General features: G+C 42.3%; 1 protein-coding gene across 14 annotated transcripts in view; it reads left to right on the top strand.

Moving 5' to 3' along the window:
- Positions 1-22,423, top strand: part of MYO3B (myosin IIIB) — a 506,873-nt gene that overhangs the window by 269,642 nt on the left and 214,808 nt on the right. For 13 of the 14 annotated variants that reach the window (XM_079925177.1, XM_079925176.1, XM_079925182.1 and 10 more), the window contains 6 exons: positions 3,372-3,498; positions 4,299-4,509; positions 5,311-5,458; positions 6,838-6,991; positions 8,211-8,299; positions 10,062-10,191. In XM_079925177.1, coding sequence (XP_079781303.1) covers positions 3,372-3,498; positions 4,299-4,509; positions 5,311-5,458; positions 6,838-6,991; positions 8,211-8,299; positions 10,062-10,191 — 859 coding nt within the window. The remainder of the gene's footprint in view (positions 1-3,371; positions 3,499-4,298; positions 4,510-5,310; positions 5,459-6,837; positions 6,992-8,210; positions 8,300-10,061; positions 10,192-22,423) is intronic. The other variant, XM_079925180.1, reaches the window with a different exon arrangement.

Raw genomic sequence — 22,423 nt, forward strand, 5'->3', positions numbered from 1 at the left:
ATTGGATTAAGTATTAGGGAGGGAGGAATAACCCCACAGATGGACATACTACTGATTGAACTCTACCCTTATATGTAATGTTTTGACCTGAACACAGGAGTGGATGTAGGTTCCTAGGCCAGAAAAGAAGAACTAATTAGCCCAAGAATGGGACTAAAGAGTCAAGTGGAATAACCTGGAAATGGAGCAGGGGGGCACTGTAAGGCTGATACCTCCGTAATGAGGTGATGAGCGTTGGTCACCCCTTCTGGAGTTCCCTTCTCTGAACTGAGGAAGGAGACCCAATCTGCTGTTAACTTCAGTCTTTTGCACAGTGCTTGAACCCCAAAATTTTTGCTGAAGGTTATAGGTAGTTCTCCTCTTTGAAAGAGGAAATCTGAGCATTATGCTGAAAAGAATATTGTCAAAGACACAGAAGGTGAGGGTGTGGTCTTTGACTGTCATTTCCTTTGGGGATGGTCATCCCAGTGGTGAAATGCCTGGAAGCCTTATTTTGAGAGGTTTTATAGCTTGAATAGTTATACATGGGATGTGTGTGTGTGTGTGTGTGTGTGTGTGTGTGTGTGTGTGTGTATGTTTTAATTAGAAGAAATACTTTTTTCCCTAAGTGTATTGAGAGTTTTAGATAAGCTCTTTTTTCAATGCATTTTTTTAAATTAATTAATTTATTTTTGGCTGTGTTGGGTGTTCGTTGCTATGTGCGGGCTTTCTCTAGTTGCGGTTAGCGGGGGCTACCCTTCGTTGCTGTGCCCGGGCTTCTCATTGCAGTGGCTTCTCCTGTTGTGGAGCACGCGCTCTAGGCATGCAGGCTCAGTTGTTGTGGCTCGCGGGCTCTAGAATGCAGGCTCAGTAGCTGTGGTGCATGGGCTTAGTTGCTCCGCAGCATGTGGGATCTTCCCAGACCAGGGCCCAAACCTGTGTCCCCTTCATTGGCAGACGGATTTTTAACCACTGTGCCACAGATAAGCTCTTGAGATAACTGTGTATAGAAATGACAGATATAGAACTCACTGCTGTGGAGTCTCTGTTTTACTGTCAGGGATCTGCTTCTGTGGGGAGTTGCTGGATGCATTCTGTAAGCCTCACACTGTATTGATCAAGGTAATGAGGTGCTGTCATGTTAAATCCATGCTAGTCCCAGAAAACCTGTTTGGTAGGTGTTCTCCTTAGCCACTTTTAAGTTGTGTGATTAAAACAGTGATTCTTGAAGTCAGGAACATGACATCTTGCCTTTGATTTAGGAGTTTGAAGAACAGTATTTTTCTATAGTGGAAGCCCAGTTTAAAATTCTCATTTGTGGGCTTCCCTGGTGGCGCAGTGGCCTGCCGATGCAGGGGACAGGGGTTCGTGCCCCGGTCCGGGAAGATCCCACAAGCCGCAGAGCGGCTAGGCCCGTGAGGCATGGCCGCTGAGCCTGCGGGTCCGGAGCCTGTGCTCCGCAACGGGAGAGGCCACAACAGTAAGAGGCCTGTGTACCACAAAAAAAAAAAAAAAAAAAAAAATTTTCATTTGTCTTTGTAGCATTGTCATGTATCCAGCAGATGTCACTGTTACAGTCCGTGTTCAGCTTTTTGGCTTTACTGAGCCTTGTTTGCAGGAAGGCTCGATTTGGAGACAATGCTTTATCAATGGTCTGATGACAGTTCCTATTAGTTTGCTGCTATGTATAGTACTAAATCAAGTTCCCTGCCAGAGTATTTTTTGTGGAAGTACTTTTCTCTATCTATAAGCATAATATGCAGAAATTTCCTGGCTATATATTTCATTTCTCACCTACAGGAAATGCAAATATTTAAATAAATAATTGTACTTTATTTATTTTACCATTAATGATACTCATGTATTCCACTTTCAGTATAAAAGAGGACTTAGAGCAGCTGAACTTTTTTTACCCCCATCACTTCTGTTTTTACCAAATGTGTGGAGTTTTCTTCCCCACACCAACCAATTCTCCTACAATTCAATTCAATTCTGACACTGTCTGACCTGGAGTTAGCTTCTGATCGCACAAGTTAGGGGCTTTGTCCCACAAGACTGCCCCCACTTCAGGTACCAGCTGCAATTCCCATGTTCTCATATTTCTGATGGACTGGCTGTAAATTGGGAGTTCCCAAGACCTCCCCCTCCTCAGGTTCAATAATTTGATAGAAGGACTCACAGAACTCAGGAAAACGGTTTACTTACTATTACTGGTTTATTATAAAGGATACAACTCAGGAACAGACAAATGGAAGAGATGCATAGGGCAAGGTATTGGGAGAGGGGACACCACCTCCTTTCACCACCTTCCTGTGTTTGCCAACCCAGAAGTGCTCCAAGCCTCGTCAATTAGGGATTTTAGTGGAGGCTCCATTACATACGCGTGACTGATCAAGCCATTGCCTACTGAGGATTAACTCCATCTCCAGCCAGTATCCCCTCCTTGAGGTGCGGGGTTCCACTAAAAGTTCCAACCCTTGAATCACTACGTTGGTGCCTCTGGCAACCAGCCCTTCCCCCACCTATCCTCCAAGAGTCACCTCATTAGCACAGACTCAAGTGTGGTTGAAAGGGGCTTATCGTGAATAACAAAGAACACCCTTCTCAACCCTATCACTCAGAAAATTCCTGGAGTTTTAGAAACTCTTGTGCCAGAAATGAGTATGAAGACCAAATATACATTGGGCTGGCCAGAAAGTTCATAAAAACCCGAATGAACTTTTTGGCCAACCCAATATTATTATATTAAAACACCACAGATAATTTCTAGTGAGTCTTTCAAAAGATTTTCTGACCTCATTCATGACCATGTACTCCATAATTCAACTTCGAATGTTCTAGTGAAACATCAGTGAATGCCCTGCCAACTATTTCATAAAAGCTATATTCAGAAGAGGTTAAGGAAACATATCCACTCTTGTTTTGAAGAAAGAACCATACCTGAATTAGGGAGCTGGTATTAGTTAGGGTGAAAGGCTAAAAGTGGCTGAAAGAACAAAGATCAGTTCTCTCTAATGTAAGCATTCCAAGGCAAGAGTTTCAGGTTGTACAACATCACTGTTCCATCAGGTCATCGGTCTCAGGCACCCTAATCAGTGGTGCGGTTGAGGTTGGGTTGCTGGGAGCTCCATCCAGCAATAACGGACAAAATGCCTGGAGGAAGCAGGCTTCATTCTGTAAGGCAGGCCTGGAAATGGCCCGTGTTGCTCTGCTTGCTCCTTTCTTAAGAATTTAGTTACGTGGCCTAACTGCAAGGGAGGCTTGGAAAATCTTTTGTGTGCCCGGGAGAAGGGGGAGGATGGACGTTGGTGGACAGCTAGCAGTTTGCACCACAGCACAAGTGATCTAATTGACTGACAGTGACCAAACATGGTTCTTGATGTCCTTTTCAGGAGGTGCACTCGGTGTACAGAATTTTGGCTGGGATTTTGAATATTGGAAACATTGAGTTTGCAGCGATTTCCTCTCAACATCAAACTGATAAAAGTGAGGTGCCCAACGCAGAAGCCTTGGAAAATGGTAATTATTTGACGCCTGTGCACTGTGTGGCTAAAGTACACGTTTCTTTCACTTTGGGAGTTTTTCAGGACTCTGAAGCATGGTGTTTTGTTGCTGGTCGTTCAACTGGCTCTGGGTGTTTTCACTAACCAGTATTTCCCAGAGGCTGTCTTGTAGAACATCAGTGTTCTTTTCATAAGTGGCAAATAGATGTTCTTCAGAAAAGAATTCCATGCCGGGTAACTCTGGGCAGTGATTCTCACCAGCGGCTGCTTTTGAAAATCATCTACAAATTTTTGAAAAAAATGCGAGAGGTTGGACCTCACTCTAAAGTCACTGAATCAGCATCTGCAGGGGACAGAGTTGGGACCTATTTATTTTTAAAGTTCCGCAGGTAGTAATGGCAGCACAAGGAATAAGAATCCTGAGTTAGAAAAAACCTGATTTAAATAAACACCTTTTGTGTTAAACTGTAGCACTTTTTATGGTCTTTAATATACTAATGTGCTTTGTGATTCTCCAAGAGCAGACTATACCCTCCAGCAACTGCTCCAACTTATTTGGCCAAAGACCACCTCCTTCCGCATTTTCTTCATCTAACATGTGTGGAGAGTTTTCAGAACAGTTTGGGAGGTATTGCATCAGTCTGGGTGCTTCTTGGGGTTAAGGACCCGGCTTGTTTATCCTTGGCCCTGAAGTGCTGAGGATGAGCCTGGCATGTAGCTGGTGTTGAGTAAATACTGGCTAGATGAATGGATGGATGGGTGGATGGATAGATGGATGTCTGCATTCTCCGGCATCATCCTTACCCTCTCTTCTAGCTGCCTCGGTTCTCTGTATCAGCCCTGAAGAGCTCCAGGAGGCCCTCACCTCACACTGCGTGGTCGCCCGGGGTGAGACCATCATCCGCGCCAACACTGTCGACAGGGCCTTGGACGTCCGAGATGCCATGTCCAAAGCCCTGTATGGGAGGCTTTTCAGCTGGATCGTAAATCGCATCAATACACTCCTGCAGCCAGACAAAAACTTATGGTAAGTTCCCCCGGAGAGCAGAGGCCTTGGGGAGAGTTGTCATTCAGTGTCTCTTAGAGATTGCAAGAGGAAGCATTTGGTTCTCTCTTGGGTTTTCTTTAGTGAAGATCTCAGGCCATCTCCTTTAAAAGGTGCAGTGTTTATACCCGAGAGGCTCATGATTGATGGAGCCATTACAGTGCAGTGTTCAAGAGAACAGTCTTGGCTGGGAGCTGGGAAAACTGGGTTTGCATCCAAGCTTCACAGCTTCATCAGTGCATGTTCTAGGTTGTAGTTTTCTCATCTGTAAAATGAGTATAATATCCTCATCATAGTGTTGCTTTTAGAATCAACTAAGACATTTCATGAAAAGTGTTTAAAGCACAGTATCTCACAGTATTATTACTACTACAGCTTTTTCTTTGCTGAGCATTAGTGGTTTCTTGATTGTGGAAGAATTGACAACATCAAACTCTAGAGTCTTCTTCCAACTAAGCTTTGTGTGTGAGAAAGTAGAAGAATAAATGAGCAGCAGCTCCAGCGCCTTCAAACAGAGTGGTTCCTCTTTAATCTCTTTATAAATGGAGCTTCTGAGGAAGGTTTGAAAGGATTCTGCTGCTTTAAAACAAGAAGTTGGAAGTACTGTTGAAAAACTCAAGGAGCCTATGGTTTAGCACACAGACAGTTTCTCCCCCGAAGGTGGCAGGATGCCGATTTCCCTGAGTGGCTACATGTGTTGACAAAATGCAGGCACATATATTCTCACTGTCCTGAGATGGCTGTTTCCTCCCCTAAAAGGGTTTATTCTTCTCTCTCATGCAGTACTTCAGATGGTGGTATGAACGTGGGGATCTTGGATATTTTTGGATTCGAGAACTTTCAGAGAAATTCATTTGAGCAGCTCTGCATAAACATCGCCAATGAGCAAATCCAATACTATTTCAATCAGCACGTTTTTGCTCTTGAGGAGGTAACAGTGAACTCTGAAGGCACTAGAGCTGGTGGGAAAGGTGCCTCAGGCTGCTCAGAGTTTGAAGCAGAAACCCTGTTAGGTTAACAAGCCAAAGACTCCAAAGAAAAACCACTGGTGACTCAGCTCAGTGCTTTGTGACCACCTAGAGGGGTGGGAGGGAGGCGCAAGAGGGAGGGGATATGGGGATATACGTGTGCATATAGCTGATTCACTTTGTTATACAGCAGAAACTAACACAACATTGTAAAGCAATTATACTCCAGTAAAGGTGTAAAAAAAAAAAAAAAAACCCCACTGGTGAGGCAGTCCTGTCAAAATAACTCAACAGTCTAAATTTAGTCTGGAAAAAAAGAGGTCTCGATTTCTGTGGAAAGGTACATTTCCTCCCTTGAGTGAAGCTGGTGACAAGCCAATTATTTAAATGTTGTTTCCAAACTGATTCATGTGCATTGCTCAGAATGCTACATTCTCTTCTGCTTTATTTAACTAAAAATATCTATGATCATGTCCAAAATGACTCAGGATGATCTTGAACTCAGGACACAGGTTCTTGTTGTTCTTAACTCCCAAACTGCCCATCCCCTCTTTTGCACACCAGACCCCACAAGAAGTGGTTGGGTATCTTCAGGGAGGAATAAGAGATGTTCTTGGTTTTCTCAAAATGGAAATCTTTCCCCTGTTTAATGGTAAATAAAACAGGATGTGAAGCTAGTGGACCCAAAGGCTAGGGGCCCTTCTCCTCCACCACATCCTGTACCCCAACCCCAAGACTCTCCTGTATAAAGAGGGATTATGTAGTTGCACAAACTAAACGTTCTGACCAAGCTCCTTGTTTTAATACAGGAGCAAGGACACACAAACTACTATGATTAGATAAACACAAAGACATGGACTAAAAGTACCAGTATTGGTTTTATCACTGGAACTGGATAAATCTGTATCGCACTCTTCTCCCCACTCACTTGTACAAAACTAGACCTTATTTCAGTCCAGTTTCCTTCCGTTTATCTTCCTGGGATATCTGGAGTTTTTCTAGTTTTTTAGTCTGAGATGATTCCTTTGCAGAATCCTTTGCAGAAGATAGAAATCTGCTTTCTTCCTGGTTTAAACCTTACTTGTCACTAAAATAAAAAATTTTCAGCTTCCCTTCCTTTCTACATCAGTTTCTCAATTCTGAGTCCCCAGGTCAGTGTTTGGGAGACAGAGAGCCATCCCTTCTCTTGCCACCTTCACCTGCCTACTGCAGAAGAGCCCTGTCCTACTCACATAATAAAATACACTCTGTTCAGTGTTGCCAGACACAAAAAAGTGCAGGCAAACTGGTGGTACCTAGGCCCGTTTTGGGCTGGAGAGATTCACAATCCGTTTCCTTCCAGATGGAGTATCAGAATGAGGGCATTGACGTGACACCCGTGGAGTACGAGGACAATCGCCCCCTCTTGGATATGTTCCTCCAGAAGCCTCTGGGACTGCTTGCACTTCTGGATGAGGAAAGTAGGTTTCCCCAAGCAACGGACCAGACCCTGGTTGGTAGGTACCTTTTGTAAAAGGCATATACGTGCAGAAGAGAACTTGGCTACTGGGCTCACGTCATCAGATGAATGTGGTTTAAGGAATCTTTCCTGTGCATTTTGGCTACCCGGTGATTGTGAAAATATAGACCCTGCTTTTAATGAATTGGAATGTTCAGAACATGTCCTGGTAGAATTTGACGGCAAACCTGTCACCATCTCTCAGACCTTGCTCACTTTCCTGTTTCTGCAAATGGAAATACCTTTACCCTATGTCAATATCATTTTTTCCACCTTCCGCTCCCTTATTTCCCATAACCAGTACTTGATTCCCCTCCTTTCTCATGTCCTTCTCTCGTATCTCCACCTGGACGCCCAGCCATCTCTAGTCCAAGTTTGTACAGAAGCCCCTGCTGGTCTCCTGGGTTCCAGGCTCATATTCTCCCCCTCTACCCTGGACATCCCAGCTGATTTAGTCTTCCTAAAGCTACCTTTTCATTAGGTTACCATTATCTATGAAGTGACAGTAAAACACCTCCTTCTGGCATTCAAGGCCCTCTGTGCTTTACCCCTGTACCTATTGAGCTACTCCTCCTCCTTTGTGAATCTTCAGCGTTGCACATGGTCCTGTCTCTCACTTACATTGTGAGATCCCTGGGCAACAAAGCCCCAACCCTTGCATCCCTTTACTAGTTAGCACAGTTCCTCACACAGAGTAGTAGGTCGTCAGTCACAACAAAAGCAAAACTATTTGTAGAGGGAGGAACACGAAGTTTCAAGCCTTTTTCCCAGATGGAAAATTGATCTGTGGGAGAGATTCACTTCTAGGAGTTGAGATTGTCACCCTCAAGTGACTTCCTTTTATTTATACAATTGTCACAAGTTGCCAAGAGGAGTATAAACCAGGGTTATTTGCCTTCCATGGAATATCTTCATAGTTCTAAAGCTAATTAGCTGGTCTCCTGGTGGCATCAGTGTTCATCCTAGGAGTTCTCAGAGCAGAGCATGATACCGTAGGGAACAGCCTGACACTAAAGACAACATGAAACAAGTAAATGAGAACTCAGTTGTAAATGCCCATCACATGGGGGAACCTTTCTCCATCACTGAACATACAAGAATAATATCAGGCTACTCTGAAATTCCTTATTTTGGGTCATCATGGTTCGAGGAGCACACTTTTGTCTGAAGGACCAAATAGTTCACGTTGTAACTTTTAAACATGAAAATCCACGCAGATAAATTTGAAGATAATCTCCGATGCAAATACGTCTGGAGGCCCAAAGGAATGGAGCTGTGCTTTGGCATTCAGCACTTCGCTGGAAAGGTGAGACACGTCAGTTATTAAACCTGAACTTGACAAGGGGTAAGTGTCAACTGTACCCTGTTTGTGGCCCTCATGAAATTGCTTGCAGATTCCTTTCTCCTTTTAATTCTTCTTGAATACCTAATCATAATTCCCAAACTTTCTCAGTGGTGTTGCTCACAGAAAGTAGCCTCTGGCAAAGAAGCACTTTCTCGCTGGGGTTGCCCACAGAGCTGCCATCTGCTTCTCACCTGAGGTTTGGCCTAGAAGTGACAGCTCTCCATAGAGAAAACATATTACAGCTTTTGCAGCGTTTAGTGGTGAATGTTCACATTCAAAAGTCATTTGGAGGGAAAAAAAAGAAAAGTCATTTGGAGATGTGTAGGTAATGGAGGAGGGTTAATATCACAGTGGGGCTCAATTTTTAGCACTTCGTAGCCCAAGTGTGTGTCTACAGGGCACCAAAAATGTCTAGATGAAAAGGAAAAAAAAAAAAACTCCATCATCCAGATGTTAAGCTTTTACAACATTAACTGAAATTTCCATTTTTCACCCATTATGCCTGAGTCTCAATTTCAAGTTCCTGAAGCGAATTAGTGAGTGATTGAGGAAATTCTTTCCCCCTGTAGCCAACAATTCATTGTGCACGTTACTCTCAAAGGAGCGGCGTGAATTATGGCTAATTGGTTCTCGCAGGGTCTGCTGAGGCCCTGGGTCCAGAAAATGGATAGGAGCTCACTAAAAGGTATTTCTGATTATTTTGTTGATTTGAGACTTACTGAAATTATTTTTCACGTTCACATCATGGCATGGAAATTAATTTTGCCTGACTGGAGGTTGGTTAAAAGGCAGTCTAATACAAGTGAAGAGGTGGTTTTTCCCTCCACATAATACATCATGGTATCTATTTTGGATCTTTGCTAGAAATTGCAATCCAATTTTCGCCCTTAAAAACTTAATTTACCTTAGCATTGAAGCCTGACTGCGTATGACATCTACCCTGATCCCCGCGTCCCCCTTCTTCTCTGCTCTTCTGCCTTCCATTCCTGTCCCTTTTCTCACACCTCTCTTCCCATCTCTCTGTCCTTTTTCACCTATTTCCTACCCAGCCCTCTTCTTCCCTCTTTCTCCCTCTTGTCCTTTCTTGACTTTAAAGGAAAAATAGGATCCTTTTCCTTCTGGGCTCTGTGTCTTTTCCTGAATTCATTTGTCACTCAACACTTATTTCATTGGAACATCCCTTAAAATTGCACTGACCTGGATCCCCTCTGTCCTGAGAACCGAGAACTGCTGAAAATCCCTGAGCCATCACTCAGGTGCCACGAGAACCTTGGGAAGAGTGAGGGTGCAGTGGTTGTGAGCGTGGAGCCAAACTGCCCAGGTTGGGATACCTGCGCACCGCTGGTGACACGTGTGACCATGGCACATTATTCAGCCTCTCTCTAAGCCTCTGTTTGCCCACAGTAAAATAGAGATAATAACAGTGTTAACCTCACAGGATGGGTGCTTCCCATATTGTGAGTGCCCGATACAATTATTCTGATGCGATATATCTTTGACAGGACTCTTCTTCAAAGAATAATTGAACAAGAGGTTAAGATAAACTGGCCTCTCAAAAATTACAATTTTCCCCCCTTATATGGTGGTCTGGGTTTACAAGCATGGCTGTGTCAAGATGAATTCTATACAGAGGTTGATTAATTACTGACCTCGGACAGTGTGCCCGTGTTGCCAGTGATGGGGTTGGTATTGGCTCACTTGTGCTTTACTATTCGTGTTGCAGGTATTATATGATGCTTCTGGGGTTCTTGAGAAAAACAGAGACACTCTCCCTGCCGATGTGGTTGTCGTACTGAGGACATCGGAAAACCAGCTTCTTCAGCAACTCTTCTCAATCCCTTTGACCAAAACAGGTACTTGGAACCTCCCTGACAGCCCTGGAATCTGATGCTTTTACAAGCTCTGCTGGGGTTTTCCATTTCGTGTCTAAATCCTGCCAGGGCTGCACTACTAACATTTTGAACTTTGAGCAGGTATAAAAGTCTATTCAGCTAAGTTCAAGAAAAGGAAAGTGATTGTTTCTTTTGCATCTAATTGCACAGCATCAGCCTATATATACATGTGTGTACACACACACACACACACACACACACACACACACACACACACCTCTTAGACTTCTCATTTTCCCTGCCTGCTTCCTTCATTCTTCCATTTATAAAAACGTATTTTGGGAATTCCCTGGCAGTCCTGTGGTTAGGACTCCACACTTCCACTGCAGATGGCACAGGGTCGATCCCAGGTCAGGGAACTAAGATCCTGCAAGACACACAGTGCATCCAATAAAAAATAAATAAATAAAGCAGATGTTATTATCAGTTTATGCTAAACACTCTAGAATGATCTCAGTTTTCCTAGAATTATTGGGAAGATTATTTCTATTTATGTATTATTTCAAGTAATGGGACTGGGGCCAATCAAAGTCATCCAATCATGGGGTCCTCAGAGGTCAGCTGGTCCAACTTCCCACCTAGTCATCGACCCCAGCCCACTGCTCTCCTAACCTACTTGGAACAGGTCTGTCACTGGCCTATATACACAGCCTTTGTCTACTTACAGTCAGCCTCTGTGTAGTTGCTCAGTCAGTCCTCATGCAGGAGCAGGAAGCTAGAGCCAAAAAATGGAGCATCCTGGTCTTTGCTGTTTCACCAAGTAGATTCTAACTGGGTCAAGCTCCTTTGATTTCTCTGGGATTCTTCTGCCTTTGGTTGGGCAGCAGACTCAATCTTCCCATAGCTCTCCTCTCAAGGGCTTTATGTTTTTGAGGCTATGCCTGGAAACAGCTGCAGATATGCTTTTAAGAAAGGAGGCAGAGAAACCTCTGTATCATTGTTCATAATTTCTTTTTCTTTCCACATCCCTCGTGAAATTATTGGCAGTGTGTCTGGCATGGGGCCTCTGCAAGCTAAAAGAGTGTGGTTGCCAGGCCTGAATTTTACCAGCGTGCAGAGGAATGAAAAGCTTGCTTAAGAAAAAAGTCATAATCTACAACGTTTTTTTCATCTTTACTTTGAAACCATGTTCTTAACTTTTTTCAAACATGCTCCTTTAAATGAAAATAGTAGAGTGCCCATCAGAAGGCTGCCCTCCAGCTTCTTCTCCAGACGTCCATTGGGCACAGCCAGGATTTGATTCATTATCAACTTCTGGGAGAGTGGGCAGCTGTGGGCACAGCTGTGGCTCCCTCACCAGACACTCAGGTGTATCAACTCACTAGGTAACTTGTGCAGAAGCAAAGACACGGCCATTTTTGATAGGAGATGTCCTCTTTGAAATAAAATATATCCAAGTGACTTGTTAGCTAGCATTTATACCCTCCCATAAATATGAGTAGTGACTTGTCAAATCTGTTCACAACTTCGGAATTTCTAATTTTTCAACCTTTGGCAAAATAAAAACAAGTTCACAGTCTAGGCCACTGGGTGGTGCTGTGCAAGAGGTCAGGCTCTGCAGCCAGCCTGCTGTTGCCCTTGATAACCTAAAAGCCAGGGAGGAAGAACAAAGAGGTAGCCTCCCCTTCTTATTTTTGCTTTTCTCTGAAAGAACTTTCCTCCTGTCTTATAACTCTTTCTGCATTTGCCTTAAAACTGCACCCCACATGACCTGGAGGAAACAAAAGTGAAAACTAAGACTAGAACAAACATGTTTTCCGGACATGCTTCCTTGTATTCCTGAGTTGTATATTATGCATAATAATTTCTTTTGAGATCCTTAACTTTCTCTTCTCCACTATATTTTTGAGTATAATTAAGAAGCCATGAATACACATCAAAACTAGTAAGCATAATTCTGTTTTCTTTTTCTGAAATTATTCATGGAAAATGCCTTCAATCAACAAACATTTATAGAAGAGCTGCTAATAATAAGGCACTGTATAGGCAGTAAAGGGGATTAAACAGATAAAGATAATGTGGCTTTGCCCTAAAAGCAGCTGGAACTTTTTTTTTTTAATACTTAATTTTATTTCTTTTTTTATACAGCAGGTTCTTATTAGTCATCAGTTTTATACACATCACTGTATATATGTCAATCCCAATCACCCAATTCATCCCACCCCCACCCCCACCCCCGCGGCTTTCCCCCCTTGGTGTCCATATGTTTGTTCTCTACATTTGTGTCTCAACTTCTGCCCTGCAAACCGGTTCATCTGTACCATTTTTCTAGGTTCCACATACATGCGTTAATATATGATATTTGTTTTTTTCTTTCTGACTTACTTCATTCTGTATGACAGTCTCTAGATCCATCCACGTCTCAACAAATTACCCAATTTCGTTCCTTTTTATGGCTGAGTAATATTCCATTGTATATATTACCACATCTTCTTTTTCCATTCGTCTTTTGATGGACATTTAGGTTGCTTCCATGACCTGGCTATTGTAAATAGTGCTGCAATGAACATTGGGGTGCATGTGTCTTTTTGAATTATGGTTTTCTTTGGGTATATGCCCAGTAGTGGGATTGCTGGATCATATGGTAATTCTATTTTTAGTTTTTAAGGAACCTCCATACTGTTCTCCATAGCGACTGTATCAGTTTACATTCCCACCAACAGTGCAAGAGGGTTCCCTTTTCTCCACACCCTCCCCAGCATTTGTTGTTTGTAGATTTTCTGATGATGCCCATTCTAACTGGTGTGAGGTGATAACTTGTAGTTTTGATTTGCATTTCTCTAATAATTAGTGATGTTGAGCAGCTTTTCATGTGCTTCATGGCCATCTGTATGTCTTCTTTGGAGAAATGTCTATTTAGGTCTTCTGCCCATTTTTGGATTGGGTTGTTTGTTTCTTTAATATTGAGCTGCATGAGTTGTTTATATATTTTGGAGATTAATCCTTTGTCCACTGATTTGTTTGCAAATATGTTCTCCCATTCTGAGGGTTGTCTTTTCGTCTTGTTTATGGTTTCCTTTGCTGTGCAAAAGCTTTAAGTTTCATTAGGTCCCATTTGTTTATTTTTGGTTTTATTTCCGTTACTCTAGGAGGTGGATCAAAAAAGATCTTGCTGTGATTTATGTCAAAGAGTGTTCTTCCTATGTTTTCCTCTAAGAGTTTTATAGTGTCTGGCCTTACATTTAGGTCTCAAATCCATTTTGAGTTTATTTTTGTGTATGGTGTTAGGAAGTGTTCTAATTTAACTCTTTTACATGTAGCTGTCCAGTTTTCCCAGCACCACTTATTGAAGAGACAGTCCTTTCTCCATTGTATATCCTTGCCTCCTTTGTCATAGATTAGTTGACCATAGGTGCGTGGGTTTATCTCTGGGCTTTCTATCTTGTTCCATTGATGTATGTTTCTGTTTTTGTGCCACTACCATGTCTTGATGACTGTAGCTTTGTAGTGTAGTCTGAAGTCAGGGCGTCTGATTCCTCCAGATCCGTTTTTTTCCTTCAAGACTGCTTTGGCTACTCGGGTCTTTTGTGTCTCCATACAAATTTTAAGATTTTTTGTCCTAGTTCTATCAAAAATGCCATTGGTAGTTTGATAGGGATTGCACTGAATCTGTAGAATGCTTTGGGTAGTATAGTCATTTTCACAATGTTGATTCTTCCAATCCAAGAACATGGTATATCTCTCCATCTGTTGGTATCATCTTTAATTTCTTTCATCAGTGTCTTATAGTTTTCTGCATACAGGTCTTTTGTCTCCCTAGGTAGGTTTATTCCTAGGTATTTTATTCATTTTGTTGCAAAGGTAAATGGGAGTGTTTCCTTAATTTCTCTTTCAGATTTTTTATCATTAGAGTATAGGAATGCAAGCGATTTCTGTGCATTAATTTTGTATGCTGCAACTTTACCAAATTCATTAATTAGCTCTGCTAGTTTTCTGGTGGCATCTTTAGGATTCTCTATGTATAGTATCATGTCATCTGCAGACAGTGACAGTTTTACGTCTTGTTTTCCTATTTGTATTCCTTTTATTTCTTTTTCTTCTCTGATTGCCATGGCTAGGACTTCCAAAACTATGTTGAATAATAGTGGCGAGAGTGGACATCCTTTTCTTTTTCCTGATCTTAGAGGACATGCTTTCAGTTTTTCACCATTGAGAATGGTGTTTGCTGTGGGTTTGTTGTATATGGCCTTTATTATGTTGAGGTAGGTTCCCTCTATGCCCACTTTCTGGAGAGTTTTTATCATAAATTGGTGTTGAATTTTGTCAAAAGCTTTTTCTGCATCTATTGAGATGCTCATATGGTTTTTGTTCTTCAGTTTGTTAATATGGTGTATCACACTGATTGGTTTGTGTATATTGAAGAATCCTTGCATCCCTGGGATAAATCCCACTGATCATGGTGTATGATCCTTCTAATGTGTTGTTGGATTCTGTTTGCTAGTATTTTGTTGAGGATTTTTGCATCTATATTCATCCGTGATATTGGTCTGTAATTTTCTTTTTTTGTAGTATCTTTGTCTGGTTTTGGTATCAGGGTGATGGTAGCCTCATAGAATGAGTTTGGGAGTGTTCCTTCCTCTGCAGTTTTCTGGAGGACTTTGAGAAGGATGGGTGTTAGTTCTTCTCTAAATGTTTGATAGAATTCACCTGTGAAGCCATCTGGTCCTGGACTTTTGTTTGTTGGAAGATTTTTAATCACAGTTTCAATTTCATTACTTGTAATTGGTCTGTTCATATTTTCTGTTTCTTCCTGGTTCAGTCTTGGAAGGTTATACCTTTCTAAGTATTTGTCTATTTCTTCCAGGTTGTCCATTTTATTGGCATAGAGTTGCTTGTAGTAGTGTCTTAGGATGCTTTGTATTTCTGCAGTGTCTGTTGTAATTTCTCCTTTTTCATTTCTAATTTTATTGATTTGAGTCCTCTCCCTCTTTTTCTTGATGAGTCTGGTTAATGGTTTATCAATTTTGTTTATCTTCTCAAAGAACCGGCTTTTAGTTTTATTGATCTTTGCTATTGTTTTCTTTGTTTCTTTTTCATTTATTTCTGCGTTGATCTTTATGATTTCTTTGCTTCTGCTAACTTTGTGTTTTGTTTGTTCTTCTTTCTCTAGTTCCTTTAGGTGTAAGTTTAGATTGTTGTTTTGAGATTTTTCTTGTTTCTTGAGGTAGGATTGGATTGCTATAAACTTCCCTCTTAGAACTGCTTTTGCTGCATCCCATAGGTTTTGGATTGTCATGTTTTCATTGTCATTTGTCTTTAGGTATTTTTTGATTTCCTCTTTGATTTCTTCAATGACCTCTTGGTTATTTAGTAACGTATTGTTTAGCCTCCATGTGTTTGTGTTTTTAATGATTTTTCCCTGTAATTTATTTCTAATCTCATAGCGTTGTGGTCAGAAAAGATGCTTGATATGATTTCAGTTTTCTTATATTTACTGAGGTTTGATTTGTGACCCAAGATGTGATTTATCCTGGAGAATGTTCTATGTGCACTTGAGAAGAAAGTGTAATCTGCTGTTTTTGGATGGAATGTCCTATAAATATCAATTAAATCTATCTGGTCTATTGTGTCATTTAAAGCTTCTGTTTCCTTATATATTTTCATTTTGGATGATCTGTCCATTGGTGTAAGTGAGGTGTTAAAGTCCCCCACTATTATTGTGTTACTGTCGATTTCCTTTTTTATAGCTGTTAGCAGTTGCCTTATGTATTGAGGTGCTCCTATGTTGAGTGCATATATATTTATAATTGTTATCTCTTCTTCTTGGATTGATCCCTTGATCATTACGTAGTGTCCTTCCTTGTCTCTTGTAACATTCTTTATTTTAAAGTCTATTTTATCTGATATGAGTATTGCTACTCCAGCTTTCTTTTGATTTCCATTTGCACGGAATATCTTTTTCCGTCCCCTCACTTTCAGTCTGTATGTGTCCCTAGGTCTGAAGTGGGTCTCTTGTAGACAGCATATATATGGGTTTTGTTTTTGTATCCATTCAGCACGCCTGTGCCTTTGGGTTGGAGCATTTAATTCATTCACGTTTAAGGTAATTATCGATATGTATGTTCCTGTGACCATTTTCTTAATTGTTTTGGGTTTGTTTTTGTAGCTCCTTTTTTTCTCTTGTGTTTCTGACTTAGAGAAGTTCCTTTAGCATTTGTTGTAGAGCTGCTTTGGTGGTGCTGAATTCTCTTAGGTTTTGCTTGTCTGTAAAGCTTTTGATTTCTCCGTCGAATCTGAATGAGATCGTTGCCGGGTAGAGTAATATTGGTTGTAGGTTCTTCCCTTTCATCACTTTAAGTATATCATGCCACTCCGTTCTGGCTTGTAGAGTTTCTGCCGAAAAATCAGCTGTTAACCTTATGGGAGTTCCCTTGTATGTTTTTTGTCATTTTTCCCTTGCTGCTTTCAATAATTTTTCTTTGTCTTTAATTTTTGCCAATTTGATTACTATGTGTCTTGGCGTGATTCTCCTTGGGTTTATCCTGTATGGGACTCTGTGCACTTCCTGGACTTGGGTGGCTATTTCCTTTCCCATGTCAGGGAAATTTTTGACTCTAATCCCTTCAAATATTTTGTCTGGTCCTTTCTCTCTCTCTTCTCCTTCTGAGACCCCGATAATGCGAAAGTTGTTGTGTTTAATGTTGTCCCAGAGGTCTCTTAGGCTGTCTTCATTTCTTTTCATTCTGTTTTTCTTTATTCTGTTCTGCAGCAGTGAATTCCACCATTCTGTCTTCCAGGTCACTTATCCGTTCTTCTGCCTCAGTTATTCTGCTATTGATTCCTTCTAGTGTAGTTTTCATTTCAGTTATTGTATTGTTCATCTCTGTTTGTTTGTTCTTTAATTCTTCTAGGTCTTTGTTAAATATTTCTTGCATCTTCTTGATCTCTGCCTCCATTCTTTTTCCAAGGTCCTGGATCATCTTCACTATCATTATTCTGAATTCCTTTTTTGGAAGGTTGCCTATCTCTACTTCATTTAGTTGTTTTTCTGGGGTTTTTTCTTGTTCCTTCATCTGGTACATAGCCCTCTGCCTTTCATCTTGTCTAGTTGTTTTTCTGGGGTTTTTTCTTGTTCCTTCATCTGGTACATAGCCCTCTGCCTTTCATCTTGTCTGTCTTTCTGTGAATGTGGTTTTTGTTCCACAGGCTGCAGGATTGTATTTCTTCTTGCTTCTGCTCTCTGCCCTCTGGTGGATGAGGCTATCTAAGAGACTTGTCCAACTGGAACTTTGTTTTACCATCACTTTCCATCTAGAATTGGGCACTAATTTCTCTCCTTATGACGATATTTGCTTTCAGACTTCAGTTTTAAAGAGACTGTGTGTCCTATGTTGAAGGTCAGAATATTAATTAAACTTCTAAAGGTTAAAAGCTCCACATTCTATGTTTTTTGGTTTTATTATATTATAGCCTTTTAATTATTATTATTAATTAATTTATTTATTTTTGGCTGTGTTGGGTCTTCACTGCTGTGCATGGGCTTTCCCCAGTTGTGGTGAGCAGGGGCTACTCTTCGTTGCTGTGCATGGGCTTCTCATTGCGGTGGCTTCTCTTTGTTGCGGAGCACGGGCTCTAGGCATGCAGGCTTCAGTAGTTGTGGCTTACGGGCTGTAGAGCACAGGCTCAGTAGTTGTGGTGCATGGGCTTAGTTGGTCTGCGGCACGTGAGATCTTCCCGGACCAGGGCTCAAACCCGTGAACCTTGCATTGGCAGGAGGATTCTTAACTGCTGCACCACCAGGGAAGTCCCTGTATTACAGCCTTTGCAAGTGGGAAAACCTGGACAGAAGTAGGTTGTATTATTTTTGCTAATAATGCAAATACTTGTTTCCAGCACTTACCCTTTAGGAAGGGCGATGTAGCTGTCCATCTCAGCATTGTGGCTGGCAGCAAGGTCCCATGCATCCTAGCATTTTAGAGAAGAATATGCTAATATTTTCAGTGCATGAGAAACTATTTTCTTGGTTTTTTAAATTTTTATTTATCCTACTTCAAACCCTTAAATACTTAAACAGGGCACTAGTTCAGTGAGCATACGTATTATGGACAATTACTTTACAAATTTCTTTTAGGGGATGAACTACAGAGAGGAAGGAGAAAGGTCAAAGTTGGGAAACCTTGGAAGCTATTAACCCCAAACTTTAAAAAGAGGTCCAGGGTTGGGCTGCTCGATTTCGAGAGGAGAGGCCCCTAAGGGATGTTGGCAGTGCTTTAGCTCCTGGTCTTGGTGGTGGCTGCATGGGCTTTGCTGTGTAATATTCACTGTGCTGTACGTTTATATTTTGTACACTTTTACACACATGCAATCTATTTCACAATAATACTTCTTTTCCCCGAAGGATAGAGAAGAATCATAAAATGCAAAGAAAAACTTTAAATTTCTTTATCTAAGATGTCCTGTCCAGTTAAGTTCAAGTGTCCTGGTAGCCAGACTCCTGCTCTCCTTTGCTTTCAAACACGGGGTCAGAGAGCCTCCAGCTGACATTCCTTGAAAAAAGTCAGCCTCCTCTCCTGGACTGCTGGGCGGGTGACAATCCCTTCGTTGGTGGATATCAAATAGAAGTATTGGCCCTTGGTTTAATCGCTTATCAAGGTTAAGAGGATTAACCTCTGAGTATGTTTGTGTAAAACTGTAATATAAAATCAGAGAGAGTAATCCAGTTGGCATTTTCAAGTTTCCTGTTCGCACCTTCCTGTTCACGTCCTACATCCCCAAACACTGAAAAGGGTGGAAAACGTGGAGCATGAGCTCTTGGGTCCAGGGTGGTCAGCTTCTCCCAGGGTGCTGCAGCTCCCTTCCCAGCAGCCGTTTCTGTGGGCGCCCAGCTGCGCCTGGTGGTGGAAACATCTCTGCCTGAAGGGTGTGTTCTCGTTCTGAGATGCCCAGTGACCATCAGGTAAACGGAGGCAGCTGCAGTCAGGACGGATCCTCTCTGTTCCCCTCTCTGCTTTTGCGACCACTCTTTGACCACTTCAGACATGTCAAAATTTTCTTTGTGATCCTTCCTATTAATAGGAGATTCTCTGAAGACTTTATATGTGAAAATTGGATGTGGCAGCAACACTGCTTTCCAACCCTTCAGCTGGGACTTTTCAAACTGAATGGTGGAGGTAGAAAAACATTAAAAGGAAAGATGTTATAAGAAGGTTTCATGGCCTATTTTCCTGTTGGGGGAATGTTCCACTTGCTACAAGTAAACTAGAGAAGAGTTCAAAAAGCTCAGGGGAGGAAAGAGAAGAGGGGGTTTCAAAAGGAACTCGAAAAATCCATTTCTGTCTTTGAATCATGAATTCTGACTTCCAAATAGGAGTGTGGGGTTTTAAAGGAGTTAGGAACTTGGGAGAAACTAGAGAAAACAAGAATACCACGGAGGGGATATTCTCTGAGCCTCAAAGTCTGGTTTTGCTTCAGAATCTGGAAATGAATTTTGTCTCTGTTGCCCTCTTCTGTCTCAGGACTCTCAGGTTTCTCCCTTGGAATTTGATTTGCAGTAAAAATCAACAGTAAATTTTCTCTGCCTTGACTTCCGTTGGTTCCCCTTTTTATTTGGATGGGGAGTGGAGGCAAGACGAGTCCCCGCCCTGTAGGTGCAAAGCTCAGTAACACCTTCACTGCTGAAATCCTTGCTGTGGATGGTCTGATCCTGATTCTGTAACTCCCCAAATTAACGGCATTAAGCTCTTAAGGGGGTGCCTTTTTGTAACCATCTCTAAGAGTTTTCATTTTCCACTGATGGCTGCTCCTGCATCCTGGCAGTTCAGCACACGAGTCTGGCAAGATGAGCTGACTCTCAGTGACAAAGTTCCAGGTCACAGACATGGACAGTGCTCTGCTCTTCCTGAAAGGGAGAGGCGCGAATGAGCCAACTCTGTCAGGGAGCCTGGCAAGTCAGTTCCTCCTTGTACAGAGGCCTGCCTCTTTCTTCTAATTTGGAAGTGCATCTCAGTCAACAACCAATACGTATTTATCATCCTTCTAGATCTGGTGCCTTCTAGAAGGAATAAAAGAAAATCCCAGTCAGAATAGTCAGTGACAGATAAACAGAGCCAAATCCTAAAATGTTTAAGGGATGCACAACAGGCATGTAAATCAATAAATGGGGGCAATATAAGCACTGTATCTATATAAGTAAAACTATCAGTAGAAGGAAAAGTCATGGAAATATCATGGTTCAATGTGGAGAAAGTTCTTTTAACTAAGAAAGGTTTCTTGGAAGAGATTTTTTTTTTTTTTAAATAGGAGACTAGAGAAAAATTAAATGTAAAGCCTGGTGTAATGAGGCATTCTACGCCAGGGTCTGCAGCCCTGGAAAGGAGAGGGAGGTGGAAGTGGGATGAGCAAGTGAACAGGATGGGGAGGAAAGGACTCAGGGCAGAGGGAGGGAAGCAGGGTGGATAAACGGTGAGGGGCTCCTGAAGGGAACAGCTTCAGAGTAAGAAAGAAAAACTTGAACAGGGTGTTAAAGACTAACTAGAGAGAACCAGGTCCTATCTCCAAATATGGTCACCTTCTGAGGTAGTGGGCATTAGGACTTCAACATATGAATATGGTCAGGGAAGGGGGGACTACAGTTCAGCCCCTAACAGATCCCTAATTGCTGAGGGAGCTGTTCCATATGAGCCCCCTTACCAGGGGGCCGTATGGGGCCACCGCCTTTCCCCATTAAGCCCAGGGACTGTTGTGTCCAGCCAGAGAGGGTTTGCAGCCTCACCCAGTCTGAGAAAGAGAGCTCGGCCCTCGCCTTTTTTCTTCCTCCCCCTCCCACGCCAGAGCAGCTAGCCCAGAGCAGAGGGGTGAGAGAGAAGACTGCTTCAGGCCATGATGGTATCAATCCAGCCTGGAGGGAAAGGAACAGTGGGAAAAAGAGCTTTGACTTGAGATGATATTAAAGGTTAAAAATAAATAAGAAAGAATCTTCAAAACCAAAAGTAATCTTTAATAACAGAAAATATCTGAAAATCTGTGAAATGGGCTTAAACATAGTTAATGGAGCTGCCATCCTCACAGAAAGGTGAGGGGTCAGCAGGGGTGGGGAAGTTACAGGAAAAAGTGGAACCGTTTCTTGTTTATCCCCAGTGAACTGAGATGCCTCATTATGCTGATTTCGTGCTCGAGGCACAGCAGAGAACCACAAAGCTTTCTGTAGGTGTGACCCTGGGAGGCTGGCAGATTCCATCACTAGCTGAGGATTCCTCCCAGCACCAGCCCAGGGTGGGTGAGAGTCAGATTCTTGTCTCAGGAACAGAGCAAAATAGCAAATGTTAATCACATGGGCGCCTCATCTCCAACAACCTACCATCAGAGCTGTGCAATTCAATACTTCGGGCTACCCAGCTGTGCAGTTGTGCCTCATGCAACCAGCTTGTCTACTTGGGAAGACTGTAAGCTTCATGAGAACAAGGACCATGTCTTCTATTTCATTTATATACAGAAAATACAGTCACGACTGTTCACAGTACTTCACTGTTCCATGCCATTACAACATGTTAATTCTGCTCTGAGATTACTTCTGTCCCCCACTCCCACCCTCATCACCACACCTTCCAACCCTGCCCCTTCCCTGCCTCCTAATCCTTTTTTCTTCCTCCAAAACTCAGCCCTAGCATCACCTCCTCCAGGAAGTTCTTGGTCTGGGTTGGGTGAAATCCCTGGCGACACTGGGGTGTAAGTTCCATGAGGACAGGATTTTGTCCATTCAGTAAGATTCTCTTTCTAGCTCCTGGAGAGGCACCTGCACATACGAGGTGCTCAGGAGAGCCTGTCTTTTCAGGCAGGGAGTGTACTTTGTGAACGGAATTTCCTTGTGGTCTTGAGAGCACTTGAAATGTATTTGGGTCATCCTTATTTATGGTGCTGGCTGGGAGCCCCCCAGCATGAGAGATTTATTTCAACAAGTTGTGAAATCCAGAGCTCCACCTAGAACTCCATATTCTGAATCTGGGGAGACACGCGTGAAGCCCTATTAGGACTCAGATGCCAGAGCAGCTCAGATAGAACCACAGCTACATCTCTAGCATTTGAGCTTGATTGCCGGCCCCCTTCTTGGTGGAGTGGACAGGGTGGGCTTTCCCAGAAGCAAACAGCACACACACGTGCTGTAAGTACTTTGTTGGGAAGCCCAAGATCCATGTACTTACTCAGAAACGTGGGTACCCTGGGGACTCTGGGTGCCCGTGTGGTCACACTCCCTTCT

This window comes from Stenella coeruleoalba (genome assembly GCF_951394435.1).
Source record: "Stenella coeruleoalba genome assembly, chromosome: 6".
Lineage (NCBI taxonomy): Eukaryota > Metazoa > Chordata > Mammalia > Artiodactyla > Delphinidae > Stenella > Stenella coeruleoalba.